The 15,538-nt window shown below is 40.4% G+C and overlaps 1 protein-coding gene across 2 annotated transcripts in view; it reads right to left on the bottom strand.

The window, feature by feature from the left end:
* Positions 1-15,538, bottom strand: part of LOC130368112 (gastrokine-2-like) — a 50,682-nt gene that overhangs the window by 9,282 nt on the left and 25,862 nt on the right. The window contains exons 1-3 of one of the 2 annotated variants that reach the window (XM_056571410.1): positions 13,768-13,824; positions 9,253-9,395; positions 295-348 (exon numbers count right to left, since the gene is read on the bottom strand). In XM_056571410.1, the coding sequence (XP_056427385.1) occupies positions 295-348; positions 9,253-9,264 (66 nt within the window). In that variant the 5' untranslated portion in view covers positions 9,265-9,395; positions 13,768-13,824. Of the gene's footprint in view, positions 1-294; positions 349-9,252; positions 9,396-13,767; positions 13,825-15,538 lie in introns of those variants that run through there. The other variant, XM_056571411.1, reaches the window with a different exon arrangement.

The raw sequence follows: 15,538 nt of genomic DNA, 5'->3' as shown, positions 1-15,538 counted from the left end.
TAAATTACCTATTCTATATTTGTTGTTGACATATATAAGTAACATGTGTGCCAAGTTTCATGTTAATATCTTTAACGGTTTGTAAGTGATGCTGGAACATACACACATACATACATACATACACACACATGCACACACACACTTTGAGTTTTTTATATACCATATATATATATATATATATATATATATATATATATAAGGAATTCCCATCCAGACAAGATATTGTTGACCAATACTGTATTTAATATGACTCAAAAGGCTCATAAAACTATTTAAGGATTACCAATCTCTTACCTCATCTCCCTGTAGTGGGTTTATGAAGACGGACAAAAAGCCCAGAAGCAGCAGCTATGGAAAGAGGAAATAAGGAAAATGTGTAACCAAAGAATTTTGTCATTCCAAGATTCAAATATATCAAAAAAGAAAGAATACTTTAACATACAATAAAAAATTTTAGCAGTCTGTATTAAATGGGCATTGGGCACTACACACATGTACTTAGTATCCCTGTACCAGTAGGGAGCACAGCTCCAATTTGTTTTCTTTTTCTCTGACCCTAAAGGAGTACTAAAGTTCTGGAGATCACAGGTAGAGATGAGCTAACTTACAGTAAATTCGATTCGTCACGAACTTCTCGGCTCGGCAGTTGATGACTTATCCTGCGTAAATTAGTTCAGCCTTCAGGTGCTCCGGTGGGCTGGAAAAGGTGGAAAGAGTCTCCTAGGATTGTATCCACCTTTTCCAGCCCTCCGGAGCACCTGAAAGCTGAACTAATTTATGCAGGAAAAGTCATCAACTGCCGAGCCGAGACTTTCGTGACGAATCGAATTTACTGTAAGTTCGCTCATCTCTAATCACAGGGGTCCCAGCAGTCAGAATCATCACAATCAGATGCTTATCCCCTATACTTGAAATAGGTGATACGTTTTAATGTACCGGAGTACCCCATTAAAATTAATTTGTATATTTTATTATCATAGCATTTTAAAAACATTCTAATATAGCTTTATAGTGATTGGCAATACCCTGCATAGTCATATATTCATGACACAGAGCTACAAATGTTCTGCATGGAAATGTATTCAGAAATCATTGTTCTGACTCCCTGCAGTGGCCACTAGAGGGAGATAAGGAGCTTAATAAATACTGGTCATTCATTGAACTCAGCAATGACAGTGTATGCAGTAAGCTCCTAAACGACACCAGGTTGCAGCCGCAGGTATTGGATATATTATGTTTTAATCAATTTTCATGCAGGGGATTTGGAGCTTTGTTTTAGTAATAAAACTCTACCCCGTATACAGATATTTGAAACTTTATGAATGTAGCATTAGAGATTAACAAAAAAATCAGCACAGGCTTTTGAACTTATCTATTTATAGGTGCACATTTGCTTTAACCCTATTCAGTATGAAGCTCTGAAATTGTAACTCTCTAAAGCCTGAATCTTCATATTCCTTGAATATCTTTCAGGTGTTATATGAATTTAAAGATGAAAATAGTCTTTTCTACTAATGTCACCTCTTCTGTCCATGTCCTGTACCTGGTATTCTAGGTCACCCCAATGTTCTTGTAAGCACATTTGTTCTCCAATCCATTTTTTGTTTTATTTTATTTTATACAAATAGGGTACATATACAATGTATTTAAATACTACAAGTATTAACATTTTTCAGATTCCCTTCACCCCAACCCCCATGAAGAGGATGATGGCAAAAAAAAATGATCTAATCTTAAACAACCCATTCGCATAGTTTTCCGGCCTTTTTATGTTGACATTAAAAAACTCTTATTGATTTTTGTTTTGTGCCTTGAATCAGACAAAAGTAAAGACATTTATTTTATAGTTATTAAATTAAATGGGCACTGTCAAATACAAACATTTTTGATATGTTGTAAAGCATGTATAACCAATAGGTTTTGCAATTGCTTTCATTAGAAAATTTTCAGTATTTCATACTGAAAAAGCAAAACAACTGCCCCCCCCCCGCCTGCTTGGACACATACTAGTCCTGCTGTGTCCATGCATCATCACCTATGTCATGGACACACTTGCTTGATTGACAGGTGTGATTACAGGGCTCACAGCTGGAGGAAAAATCCTCCCACTGTCAGCTTGTGTCCGGCTACTGTCAATGAGGACAAGCTGCGAGTTGTAGTTTTGCTAATGCTAGGGGAGATGTGAGCAGACATCATACTGAGGGAGGGGGCGGAGATCTGCACAGTGAGACCACGCCCCCTCCCTTTGAGAGAAATTAAGACTAGTGAGCTAAATTAAAAGTGTAATAAAAAAAATAAAGGTGCTAGACACATTAAAATTAGGTACTGAGTGATATATTTAAAAAAAATTTGTTGGATCTGACGGGTACGCTTTAACTATAATTTTTTTTTTTTGCTCATGTGTGGACAGATTGTCCATTCACAACAATGGAACACATTATTATAGGAAAATCTGACCATTTTTATTTAATTTTTTTACAGGTTTTTTTTATGGCTAAACATTGGCCATTTTTACTGTATGTGAACATAGCCTGAGTTTTTTATGCCAAGGTTTTTCACCTTTTTGGACCCACTCCTGATTTTGGCAAAAAATACTAACCAAAATGCTGACCAAATTATGACCTAAATAGTATGTGTGAAACCAGACATACCTACACAGCTCAAAAAAATAAAGGGAACACTAAGATAACTTATCCTAGATCTGAATGAATGAACTAATCGTATGAAATACTTTTGTCTTTACGTAGTTGAATGTGCTGACAACAAAATCACACAAAAATTATCAATGGAAATCAAATTTATCAACCCATGGAGGTCTAGATATGGAGTCACCCTCAAAATCAAAGTGGAAAACCACACTACAGGCTGAACCAACTTTGATGTAATGTCCTTAAAACAAGTCAAAATGAGGCTCAGTAGTGTGTGTGGCCTCCACGTGCCCGTATGACCTCCCTACAATGCCTGGGCATGCTCCTGATGAGATGGTCTCCTGAGGGATGTCCTTCCAGACCTGGAATAAAGCATCTGCCAACTTCTGGACAGTCTGTGTTGCAACGTATCGTTGGTGGATGGAGCGAGACATGAGGTCCCAGATGTGATCAATCGGATTCAGGTCTGGGGAACGGTTGGGCCAGTCCATAGCATCAATGCCTTCCTCTTGCAGGAACTGCTGACACACTCCAGCCACATGAGGTCTAGCATTGTCTTGCATTAGGAGGAACCCAGGGCCAACCGCACCAGCATATGGTCTCACAAGGAGTCTGAGGATCTCATCTCGGTACCTAATGGCAGTCAGGCTACCTCTGGCAAGCACATGGAGGGCTGTGCGGCCCCCCAAAGAAATGCCTTCCCACACCATTACTGACCCCCCGCCTAATCTGTCATGCTGGATGATGTTGCAGGCAGAAGAACATTCTCCATGGCATCTATAGACTGTGTCACATGTGCTCAGTGTGAACCTGCTTTCACCTGTGAAGAGCACAGAGCGCCATTGGAGAATTTGCCAATCTTGGTGTTCTCTGGCACATGCCAAACATCCTGCAGGGTGTTGGGCTGGGAGCACAACCCCCACCTGTGGATGTTGGGCCCTCACACCACCCTCATGGAGTCTGTTTCTGACCGTTTGAGTGGACACATGCACATTTGTGGCCTGCTGGGGGTCATTTTGCAGGGCTCTGGCAGTGCTCCTCCTGCTCCTCCTTGCGCAAAGGCAGAGGTTGTTGCCCTGCTACAGCCTCCTCCACGTCTCCTGATGTACTGGCCTGTCTCCTGGTAGCGTCTCCATGCTCTGGACACTATGCTGACAGACACCGCAAACCTTCTTGCCACAGCTCGCATTGATGTGCCATCCTGGATGTGCTGCACTACCTGAGCCACTTGTGTGGGTTGTAGACTCCGTCTCATGCTACCACTAGAGTGAAAACACCGCCAGCATTCAAAAGTGACCAAATCATCAGCCAGGAAGCATATGAACTGAGAAGTGGTCTGTGGTCACCACCTGCAGATCCACTCCTGTCTTGCTAATTGCCTATAATTTCCACCTGTTGTCTGTTCCATTTGCACTACAACATGTGAAATTGATTGACAATCAGTGTTTTTCCTGAGTGGACAGTGTGATTTCACAGAAGTGTTCCCTTTATTTTTTTTTGAGCAGTGTATCAATGACAACATTAAGATGATGTTCTACTTTAAATCGAATATTTATGAACACTTTTAGTAAACCTAAATTATCTCTGGGGGATGCTGTTAGATTGGGTTCACACAACATAATTTCCAAATGGAATTCCACTCTGGAGTTCACCTCGGAAATTCCCGTGCAGCAGAGTCACATTGCTGTCAATAGGATTTCGCTGCATAGTACACACTACAGAATTTTAGCGGTGGAACTTTCAGTGAAATTCCTTTTGTTCATTATTTCACAGAATACCGCTTGGAATACATTACCATTTAAGGGAACTGACTCAGTAGGCATCGGCTGCCCTCGGAATCTCTGCTTGAATTATTTCCTTCCAAAGAGTCTGTAATTTGAATCTGGCCTTGTATGGCGATTGGGTAGTAGTGGTAGGTACCTCACAGTATCACTATTGTGAATTATCAGGTGTAATTTACACTACAACACATCACCCCTTTCTATTAGACATGTGCACAAGAAAAATGTTCGTTTCGTTTAGTTTTTTCAATGTTGGTAAAATTTTCGGTTCGGTAATTTGTTGGGGCTTGATTTTTCGAAAACATTCGGTATTCGGTGTGATTTTTTCCGGATACATTCGGTATTCGGGTACATTCGGGTAAATCTTTTTTAAGCATGGACTATTATCGGGAGCGGGTGCAGGAAAAGAGGGCAGCTGCAGAGATCGGAACATTGGAAGCCAGGTAAGATATTATCATTTTATGTGATTTATTAATACATGATGTAATGTTGAATGAATGCATGAATGCTGTATGAATTATTGATGTGTTTGATTGTCGGGGGATTTATGTATAACATGTCATGTCACTTGCGCTAACACAGTTTCTGTTACTGTTACCAGGGTGTCTCCAGCTGTTGCAAAACTACAACACCCACCCAGCATGCCCTGACAGCCAAAGGTAGTCTAGGCATGCTGGGAGTTGCAGTTTTGCAACAGCTGGAGACACCCTGGGTGGTTGGCAAACATGCGCTATGTTCTAACTACTTTCATTTTTAAATATCCCTCGCTCTTTTCTGAACTGGGTTAGTATAGGTCAATGAAATGCAAAGTAATTGCCGTGGGAACACGTTTTATTCATAAAACCGCAGACTTAATTGGATAATTGCCGTTTAGAACGTTTGGGGTTGTATTGTGCGTGTATTTTTTTCACTTAAAAAAAAATATATTTTTTAGGTAGTACTACTACTCCCAGCATGGAACACACTGTTCCATGATGGGAGTAGTACTACCTGTACTAATTGACAGATAGCCCTTTGAGATCCTTCTGTATATTGTATAGATGCGTCCGGCAGCTCTTCTATGGTCCCTGCACTGACCTATATATACACATATTCATATTTCCCATAGAGAGTTGTGATTGGCCAGATAGTTCCAGCCAATCACAGCTCTAGGAATATGTGTATATATACGGCAGTGCAGGGGACCATAGAAGAGCGGCCGCTGCATCTATACATTATACAGGAGGATCACAGCGGTTGTCAGGAGTGATACCCGCAGTGATCTTTTCTTTACTACAAGTACTACTACTCCCAACATGGAGTACACTCTGCTCCATGCTGGGAGCTGTAGTACCTGCATTAATAGACAGATCGCATCATGTGTCAGAAATTACACTCGCTGCGATCTGTCTATTAATGCAGGTACTACAACTCCCAGCATGGAGCAGAGTGTGCTCCATGTTGGGAGTAGTAGTACCTTCAGTAAGGGCCAAATCACAGCGGATGTCACTCCTCCTGACACCCGCTGCGATCCTCCTGATGTGAATGTGGGGATCAGCTGTTCTCAGGGCTACAGAGCCGGGAGAACAGCTGATGCTGAGCTGTAGGAATACATTGTATATCTACTGCCCAGCAAGAACTTACAGTGAGCCTGCAATGTGTATACAATATACACATTGCTGGCTCACTTAACCCCTTGCTGAGCTGTGCGCTATGCACAAGCCCAGCAAGGAAAAAGTTAACTTACACTGCTGGACAGTGTAGGTTAACCCTTTGGGCGGTATATACTATATACAGCTATCTATAGATAGCTGTATATTCTGTAAACTGCCCAGGCGGCTATAGGAGCAGGGAGTCCTGTCAGTATAGTACACTATGCCCCCTGTATACTATACTGCCAGAGAGGTGAGTAGTGATTCTATACATCATTCCTCACCTCCTTACACTCTGTGGACCGGGCGCTCAGCATCCGACCCACGGAGTGGTACCTGAAGACAGTGAGAAAACTGTCACAGGGGACAAATCTGGCTATTTCCACACACCAGGGAAAAGACCTGAAAAAACTACCAACATGCAAGGAAAATTCATGGCAGTTTTCCTGGCAGTTTTTTCTGGCGTTTTTGCTGGTTTGAAAAAATCTCAGTGGAATTCTAGCCTTACAGAAACAGTGTTAGCGCAAGTGTCATGACATGTTATACATAAATCACTTGACAATCAAACACATCGATCAAACACATCAATAATTCATACAGCATTCATTCATTCATCCAACATTACATTACAACATTAAATTAAGACAGGTAAGATAATATATAATGTTATGTGATTCATTAATACATGCTGTAATGTTGAATGAATGAATGAATGCTGTATGAATTATTGATGTGTTTGATCGATGTGTTTGATTGTCAGGTGATTTATGCGTGATTAAACACATTAATCATTCATACAGCATTCATTTATTCATTCATTCATTCAACATTACATCATGTATTAATGAATCACATAGAATTATACATTATCTTACCTGTCTTAACCCTTAAGGACACAGGGTTTTTCAGTTTTTGCACTTTTGTTTTTTCCTCCTTACATTTTAAAAATCCTAACCCTTTCAATTTTCCAACTAAAAATCCATATTATGCCTTATATTTTGCGTCACCAATTCTACTTTGCAGGGACATTAGTCATTTTACCAAAAATTCACGGCAAAACAGAAAAAAAAATCATTGTGCAACAAAATCGAAGAAAAAACTTTTGGGGGCTTCCGTTTCTACACAGTGCATATTTCAGTAAAAATGACACCTTATCATTATTCTGTAGGTCCATACGGTTAAAATGATACCCTACTTATATAGGTTTGATTTTGTCGCACTTCTGGAAAAAATCATAACTACATGCAGGAAAATTTATACGTTTAAAAATGTCATCTTCTGACCCCTATAACTTTTTTATTTTTCCACTTACAGGGCGGTATGAGGGCTCATTTTTTGCGCCGTGATCTGAAGTTTTTATGGGTACAATTTTTGTTTTGATCGGACTTTTTGATCACTTTTTATTCATTTTGGAGTTTTTTTGCGCGTACGCCATTGACCATGTGGTTTTATTAACAATATATTTTTATAGTTCGGACATTTACGCATGCGGCGCTACCACATATGTTTATATATTTTTTTATTTACACTGTTTTATTTTTTTTATGGGAAAAGGGGGGTGATTCAAACTTTTATTAGGGAAGGGGTTAAATGACTTTTATTAACACTTTTTTTAACTTTTTTTTTTGCAGTGTTATAGGTCCCATAGGGACCTATAACACTGAACACATTGATCTCTCATGCTGATCACTGGCGTATATTAACACGCCTGTGATCAGTGTTATCGGCGCTTGACTGCTCCTGCCTGGATCTCAGGCACGGAGCAGTCAGTCGTCGATCGGACACCGAGGAGGCAGGTAAGAGCCCTCCAGGTGTCCTGTAAGCTGTTCGGGACAGGCCCGATTTCACCGCGGCGGTCCCGAACAGCCCGACTGACTAGCCGGGACAGCTTTGACCGCCGCTTCTAAAGGGTTAATGTGGTATTAGCCGCGGGTCCCGGCCGTTGATGAGCGCCGGGACAGACGCGGTAGGATGCGGGATCGCGGCGCAACCCTGCTTCATATCACGGGAGCCGGCGCAGGACGTTAAGGGGTTAATGTTCTGATCTCCGCGGGTCTCTTCTTTTCCGTGCTCCCGATAATGGTCCCTTGCTTCTAAATGAAAACGAATTTTGTTTTAACAAAAATAAAATTTGTTTTTCACAATTTCGTAGGCATGTACAATTCGTTTTGTTCGGATTTCAGATTCATTCGGATGTAAATATTTTGGACCTTCAGATCAATCCGAGTGTACGAAATATGAACAATTCAGACAAAAGCGAATTACGTCCGAAACGGATTGCACATGTCTACTTTCTATTAATCTCTACCAGGGACGTGCACAGACATTTTGGGGGGGCAGGGGCTCAAGTAGGAAAAAAAAGGGTACTTCTTATTATATAAAAAAAAAATTTTTGTAAAAACCTTACATTTCATGAAGTAAGGGACCTCTGCAAGTCTTGTCAGCTGAATGGGACCCGCATCACCCCACAGAGGTTCAACTCAGTGAGAGCATCATAGGGCAGGTCATTTTAAAGGGCAGGGGCTCAAGCTACCTTCTGAGTCTATGGCCGGCATTTATCATTGTAGTGTAAGAGAAGCATTTTTCTACACCTTTTTTTTTGTGTGCTGTAATGTGTAGGAGCACCAGGTTTATTAAATGGCCGCAGAGCATTTGATACATTTTGTGCAGATCACATTTTCTGAAATTTCTCATACACCAAAAAGCTAAGCTAAGTCTGGGCTGGTGTAGTTTTAGAGACTTTTCAGGTGCTTTGCGCAGTTCATGAAACCCGTCCATATCATGTGTATTGCCAAAATCAGTGGATTACAACTCAAAATCAGCAGAAATGTGTAAACCAAAAGGCACAAAAAGGCGTAAATAAACTCTGCTTGTGCCTTTTTTGCGCCTTTTGTAGACACAATAAACTGTCTAAAGACAATGATAAATCTCCCCCTATCTGTGACCTTCCCTGATTTCTACCTTCAACCATTGGTGGAGAGAAGCTACTCTTAGGTCCTCTATAATGTTTAACATTGCCTTGTGGACTTCGGCAGGACTCCACATATATAACATGTATTACTTTTAACATTATATTACCTTATAATATTTTTCTTTACTTCACATGTCTATATCTACAGTGTGTATATATATAAAATGTTCCCACTACAATAAATGCCATACTAACAACATATAAATACATCTGACACTTACCATTATGCCCATTCTCAGTGTTGCCTTCAGGTCAAGAATGGAGGGTTGGCGTGCTCTGAACTTTTATATGTTCCAGCAGAAACAGGTGACAATGGGATGAGATAAGACCAAAAGTTCCATTCTATGATACACCAGAGTAAACCCTGAAAACCATACGTGATACATGTTTGTTAAATAGGATTGGTTTAATATTCCACTTTTTTGACCCTTTCCCTCCATAGGCATAAGAAAAGCCAGGTATCGGACTGAACTGCAAACAGAGGGTGTGGAGTTGTCATGGAAAATGGAATGAGTATTTAATTATAAGGGAGAAAAGTATTTTTATTCAAAGTTATGTCCCAAAAAATCATAATTTAGTAATGTGAACTGATAAATACCTTCTAAATATACCTCCATCATAAATGTTATTAGTTACATAGGACCAGTAGATACAAGGCTATCACTCTTAACCACATGTTTACTCTACATACCTCTACTGGGCACATAGCCTGAGTGACATGCGGGATCTACTATCAATTTAGGGGTGCATGTCTATAGAGGATGCCACTCCCCCTCACTTGCATTGCAAAAAAAAAACACAGAAAAATAGCCAACACAAATACCTAATACACAGGTGCACTGGTGCAAATACAAAGTGTGCAAACAAAAGGTGATTGTGTGTTAGGTAGTTGTGCAAAAAAGAAAAGTGGCACCCTTTATAGACGTGCATCCTGCATGTCTATAAGCCCAGCAGAGGTATGTAGAGTAAACATGTTAGGGTCCCATCCGAAAAAAAAAATAATAATATTCCACCGGAGTACCCCTTTAATTTGTTCCTGTTTTTGTCCTCTTCTGCTTCATTCTTTGCTGCAACCATTATAACTCCTTTTTGTCATCTCCAGTTAAAGTGTTAATGGTGAGTTGTTATTCTTGTTCCTGTTACCTGCTGGCATCGATATGTGCTTTGTATCTATTGCGTGTGACTACCTGCCTGGTGGTATGTGAGTTCTAGGATCACAGATAGGACCCAGAAAGGTGGCTGCTATAGGTTAAGCCTGATACTTCTATCTAAGAGAGTTGTTACACTTTCTATTACATAGACCCCTGGATTTAGAATGAGGGATAAGTCAGTGTGTGGGGATATTTCACTAGAAATCATCATTTAGTTTTGGGTGGAATCACCTTTTAATATGAATAATGGAATACAGCCCTATAAATGTGGCTAGAGGGAAGGCAGGAACTGGCAGAAAAACAAGGCAAATGCCTTGTATATTCATTAAGTGTGGCTCATCTGGCAGCGTATCTATATTTCCTAAGTAGAACTATGGCTTTATATGCCCTGCAGCACAAATATCTATTTTATTACTTAAACATTTTTTTGCACAATTTTAAAACAATTTCTCCTGTTTTCTATATGGATATAAAACATAACCCTTTATGTAGAATACATATAGTCCCACATTATGATCATATCATATAATTATTATTTTCTTTACTAAAACTTGAATTGATTACTGATAAAAATGTATTAAAATATTTAATGAACCCCACTTAAAAATCACATTAAGACAAAAAGCTGCCCACAGACATCTTATCCCTATCCTATATGATATGTTCCCATGTTCACAACTTTACATTTATCACTGTTAAATGTAATTTGCCATTTCTCTTTACAAGCCACATACTCATCCCGATCTGTTTGGAGCAGTATACTGTCCGTTTTTGTGTTACACGCTGAACATTAAAAAAAAAAAGAAGGTTGCAGCAGTACTGTAGACCAAAAATTGAGGCTCTTAGTGCACTTTTTGATCAAAATGTGTCCTCCCATCTACTATGTGGAGGTGGCCTCACTTCTGATGGGACCCGCTCACTCTACTTACCTCTACTCACGCTCACTCTACTTAACTCTACTGGGCATATATCCATTGTCATGGCAACCCCTAGGCTTTTACTAGGCCTCTGTGGCTGTCATTAGTGATTGCTCATACAAGTGCCCTATGGGGACTAAAACATTCAATGGACTAAACGGACAAGGGAGGCTATACTAGCAGATCACAAATAAATGAACTCAATGCATTGTAATAGTAACGCACTGAATTGCATAAGCAATCAAATGATTGCTTATAAAAGTCCTCTAGGGTAGTAATTTTTAAGCACAGTCCTCGAGTATCTCTAACAGGTTATGATTTCAGGATATCCCATACAGAGAACACTGTGGTGATGCATGATGCACTGTGAAATCCTGAAAACATGACCTGTTGGGGGAACTTGAGGACTGGGCTTGAGAAATCTATATATCAACCCATTTTACAGTTTCAAACCCCACTTTTTCAAAAAAAGAAAAAGAAACAAGCCCTCATATGGCCCCACGGATGGAAAATAAGAGTTCTAGATTTTAGGAGGTGAGGAAAACTTTCTTGATAGTTAAGGGGATAAAGCCACCCTCTGTTTACTACTACATAGTTACTTTTTACTTTTTAAAGCAGTACTCCACTTGCCAGCGTTCTAAAGTAAATGTTCCGAACGCTGTTTTTGCACTGCAGTTGGTCGACCACGCTCCTCGTGCCATCACGGCCATGCCCCCTCAATGCAAGTCTATGGGAGGGCTCGTGACAGCCGTCACGCCCCCTCCCATAGACTTGCATTGATGGGGCATGGCCGTGATGACACAAGGAGCATGGCCGACCCCTGCAGCGCGAAAACAGCGTTCAGAACATTTACTTCAGAACGCTGGCCAGTGGAGTGCCCCTTTAAGAAGTTGTTCCAATAAAGCGGGTTTCTGATTTCAATACTTTGGATTTCTTATTGTCAATATCCTGACACATTTGTGGGCTAGAACTGTTAAATAACCCGGTCTTAAGTGCTACCTCTTTATAATGTGCTACATCTTGATAGGAGGAAAGTGAATGCTCTGTTAAGATGCTGTGGTTTTGCTGTGGTTTTACTAGTGAGGTCATTTACTGGATGTTCAATTTCAGTGGAGTTTTACAAAATTTTATTCCTACAATGTTAAAAGTCATGACATTTCTTATGGAAAATGAAAAATATATATCCCATCTGCTGCTCAGGCGCTGGGCAGGCATCTTGCATTCCCCCTGTCCAGTGTTTACAAATAATGACCGCCGGATTCTAAACAAATCATGTCATGTGATGCGCGTTGTTATCAGTTGCGGCAAGTTTTAGGCTGGGTTCACTAAGCCGTATGCCATAGACATATGTGAATCCAGCTTTACATGCTGTGTCACTGCTGATACAACATTATTACATACATGTAATACGATTTAAAGCAGAAACAATAATTGTTACTGATAATGTGTAACATGTGTTTATTCCATTGGGGGGGGGGGGGGGGGGGGGGGTGATGATTTATCTACTGCCAACACCCTCTGTCACTGGCCTTTTGCCTGTAAAATTAAAGAATTGGAAATAATATTCAACATTTCTCTTTATAGAATATGCTGTCAAGGAGCAGATGGGACCAGATTAGATTGTACCAATCACATTAGTCCCATGACAGATTTAGAACAAGTAAAGACCCAACATGGCAAATCCCTTGTTTTACCAGGAAATAAACTTTAGTTGTCTAGCATTGTTTTCCTTACCCTCTGTTTGTGAGGCTGTTGGATAGATAACTAATTTACGGGTATGGTCATGTTTAGACTATGTGCATGCATTGAGATATGGTCATAGGCAAACCTAATATAGCTATAATACCTGCCATGTACCCAGATGGAGACCAATAAACCTACACCCCAACACACGTTTCACATACGGGCTTCATCAGGGGGTGTCACGCCCCTTGATGAAGCCAATACGCAAAACATGCATTGGGGTGTAGGTGTATTGGTCTCCATCTGGGTTCATGGCAGGTATTTTTTGCCAAGCTTTGACTTGACATTATCTTGCATGTATTACTATTGTACAATGCACACTCTGTATTATCACACTTTAATAGTACCCCTTGGATACCTACATCTCAGGGGCGGACATATCGCCTGTGCAGCCGGTTCAGCTGCACAGGGGCCCAGCGTGAGAGGGGGCCGCTGCCCTCTCCAGGTCCGGCCCCAGAGGCGAGCATTAGGCCACATACCACCGCATACTCCCCGACCACAGCAAGTTTGACAGCACCCGGATGGAAGCTGGGTTCAACCACCCCTGCAGCCAGTGGCGTCTCTGGGGGGGGTTTCGGGGTTAGGGGGGCCAGAGGGGGCAACGGCCCCCCTACAGCATGATTGCCCCCCCCCCCTTGTGCCCCCCCTAGCAGCAGTAGGTCACTAGCAGCTCTCATGGCCACCAGTAAGGGGCCCGAGCCCCCATTGCGCCCCCCGCCCCCCCCGAAGCCATCTACTCCGCTATCCTTTTTTTTTATAAATCTTCAGCCTGCAGCCCTGTCACCACGCAGGGGCCGCGCTATGCAGACTGGGAAGAGCAGACAGGAAGCTCCTCCCCCTCTCTCACTCCCCTGTATACTGGACCTTGTGGAGCAGGCCCGCTGTGTGTATACAGGCCCGGACACCACCAGTATGGAAGACTTACCTGCCCACTGCCCACTGCTGATGCCCTTTTAAATTAAGTAACTTGCTTGGGGGAGAGGGGGAAAGTTGTAGGAGACAGTGGGAGGTAGTTCAGTGTTTCCCAACCAGGGGGCCTCCAGCTGTTGCAAAACTACAACTCCCAGCATTCCTTTGGCTTTATGAGCATACTGGGAGTTGTAGTTTTGCAACAGCTGGAGGCCCCCAGGTTGGGAAACACTGATCTATCTATCTATCTATCAATCTATTATATATCTATCTCATATCTATCCATCCATCTATCTATATCCATCTATTTATGCATCTATCTATCTATCTTTCTCATATCTATCTATCTATCCTCATATCTATCTCATATCTATCTATCTATCTCATATCTATCTATCTATCTATCTCTCATATCCATCTATCTATCTATCTATCTATCTCATATCTATCTATCTCATATCTATCTATCTCATATCTATCTATCTATCTATCTATCTAACTCAGATAGATGAGAGATAGATAGATAGATAAATAAATATGAGAGATAAATAGGTAGATGGATGATATATAGATAGATAGATACATAAATATATATATATATATATATATATATATATATATATAGATATGAGATAGATAGAAAGATAGATAAATAGATGATATATAGATAGATATATAAATAGATGGATAGATAGATGATAGACAGATCGATAGATAGATGATAGATACATAGATATGATATAGATAGATAGATGATAGATAGATATGATATAGACAGATAGATAGATTAGATAGATAGATAGATAGATAGATAGGAGATAGATGGATATGATATAGATAGATGGATATGATATAGATAGATAGATGATAGATAGATATGATATAGACAGATAGATAGATTAGATAGATAGATAGATAGATAGGAGATAGATGGATATGATATAGATAGATGGATATGATATAGATACATTTATATGATATATATATATATATATATATATATATATATATCAGTTTCCAAACCAGGGGGCCTCCAGCTGTTGCAAAACTACAACTCCCAGCATTCCTTTGGATTTATGAGCATACTGGGAGTTGTAGTTTTGCAACAGCTGGAGGCCCCCCTAGTTGGGAAACACTGATCTATATCAATCATCTATTTATTATCTATCTATCCAAAAAAAAAAAAAAAAAGCAAGAGACCAGCAGCATACAGAAAAATTAGTGCAAAAAAGGTGGAGATTTATTGCATTATCCCAGTCTACAAAAGAAGCGACGTTTCAGCGACCTCTTGTCGCCGTTCTCAAGGAGCTTGTGAACGGCGACGAGAGGTCGCTGAAACGACGCTTCTTTTTTACACTGGGATAATGCAATAAATCTCCACCTTTTTTGCACTAATTTTTCTGTGTGCTGCTGGTCTCTTGCTTTTTTCTAGTACAAGTGAACCTCTCACCAAGGTCCACACCCAGCGTGCACCATTGCATTGGTTTTCTTAATTTTGTTGTGCTGCTCTTCTGGAGTTTTTTTTTTTTTTTTTATCTATCTATCTATCCATCTATCTCCTATCTATCTATCTCCTATCTATCTATCTATCTATCTATCTATCTATCTATCTATCCATCTATCCCCTATCTATCTATCTATCTCCTATCTATCTCCTATCTATCTATCTATCTAACCATCTATCCCCTATCTATCTATCTCCTATCTATCTCCTATCTATCTATCTATCTATCTATCTCCTATCTATCTATCTATCTCCTATCTATCTATCTAGACAAAGAATAAGT

This window comes from Hyla sarda, chromosome 4, assembly GCF_029499605.1.
Source record: "Hyla sarda isolate aHylSar1 chromosome 4, aHylSar1.hap1, whole genome shotgun sequence".
Taxonomy (NCBI): domain Eukaryota; kingdom Metazoa; phylum Chordata; class Amphibia; order Anura; family Hylidae; genus Hyla; species Hyla sarda.
This window is presented reverse-complemented; position numbering and strand designations above follow the sequence as displayed.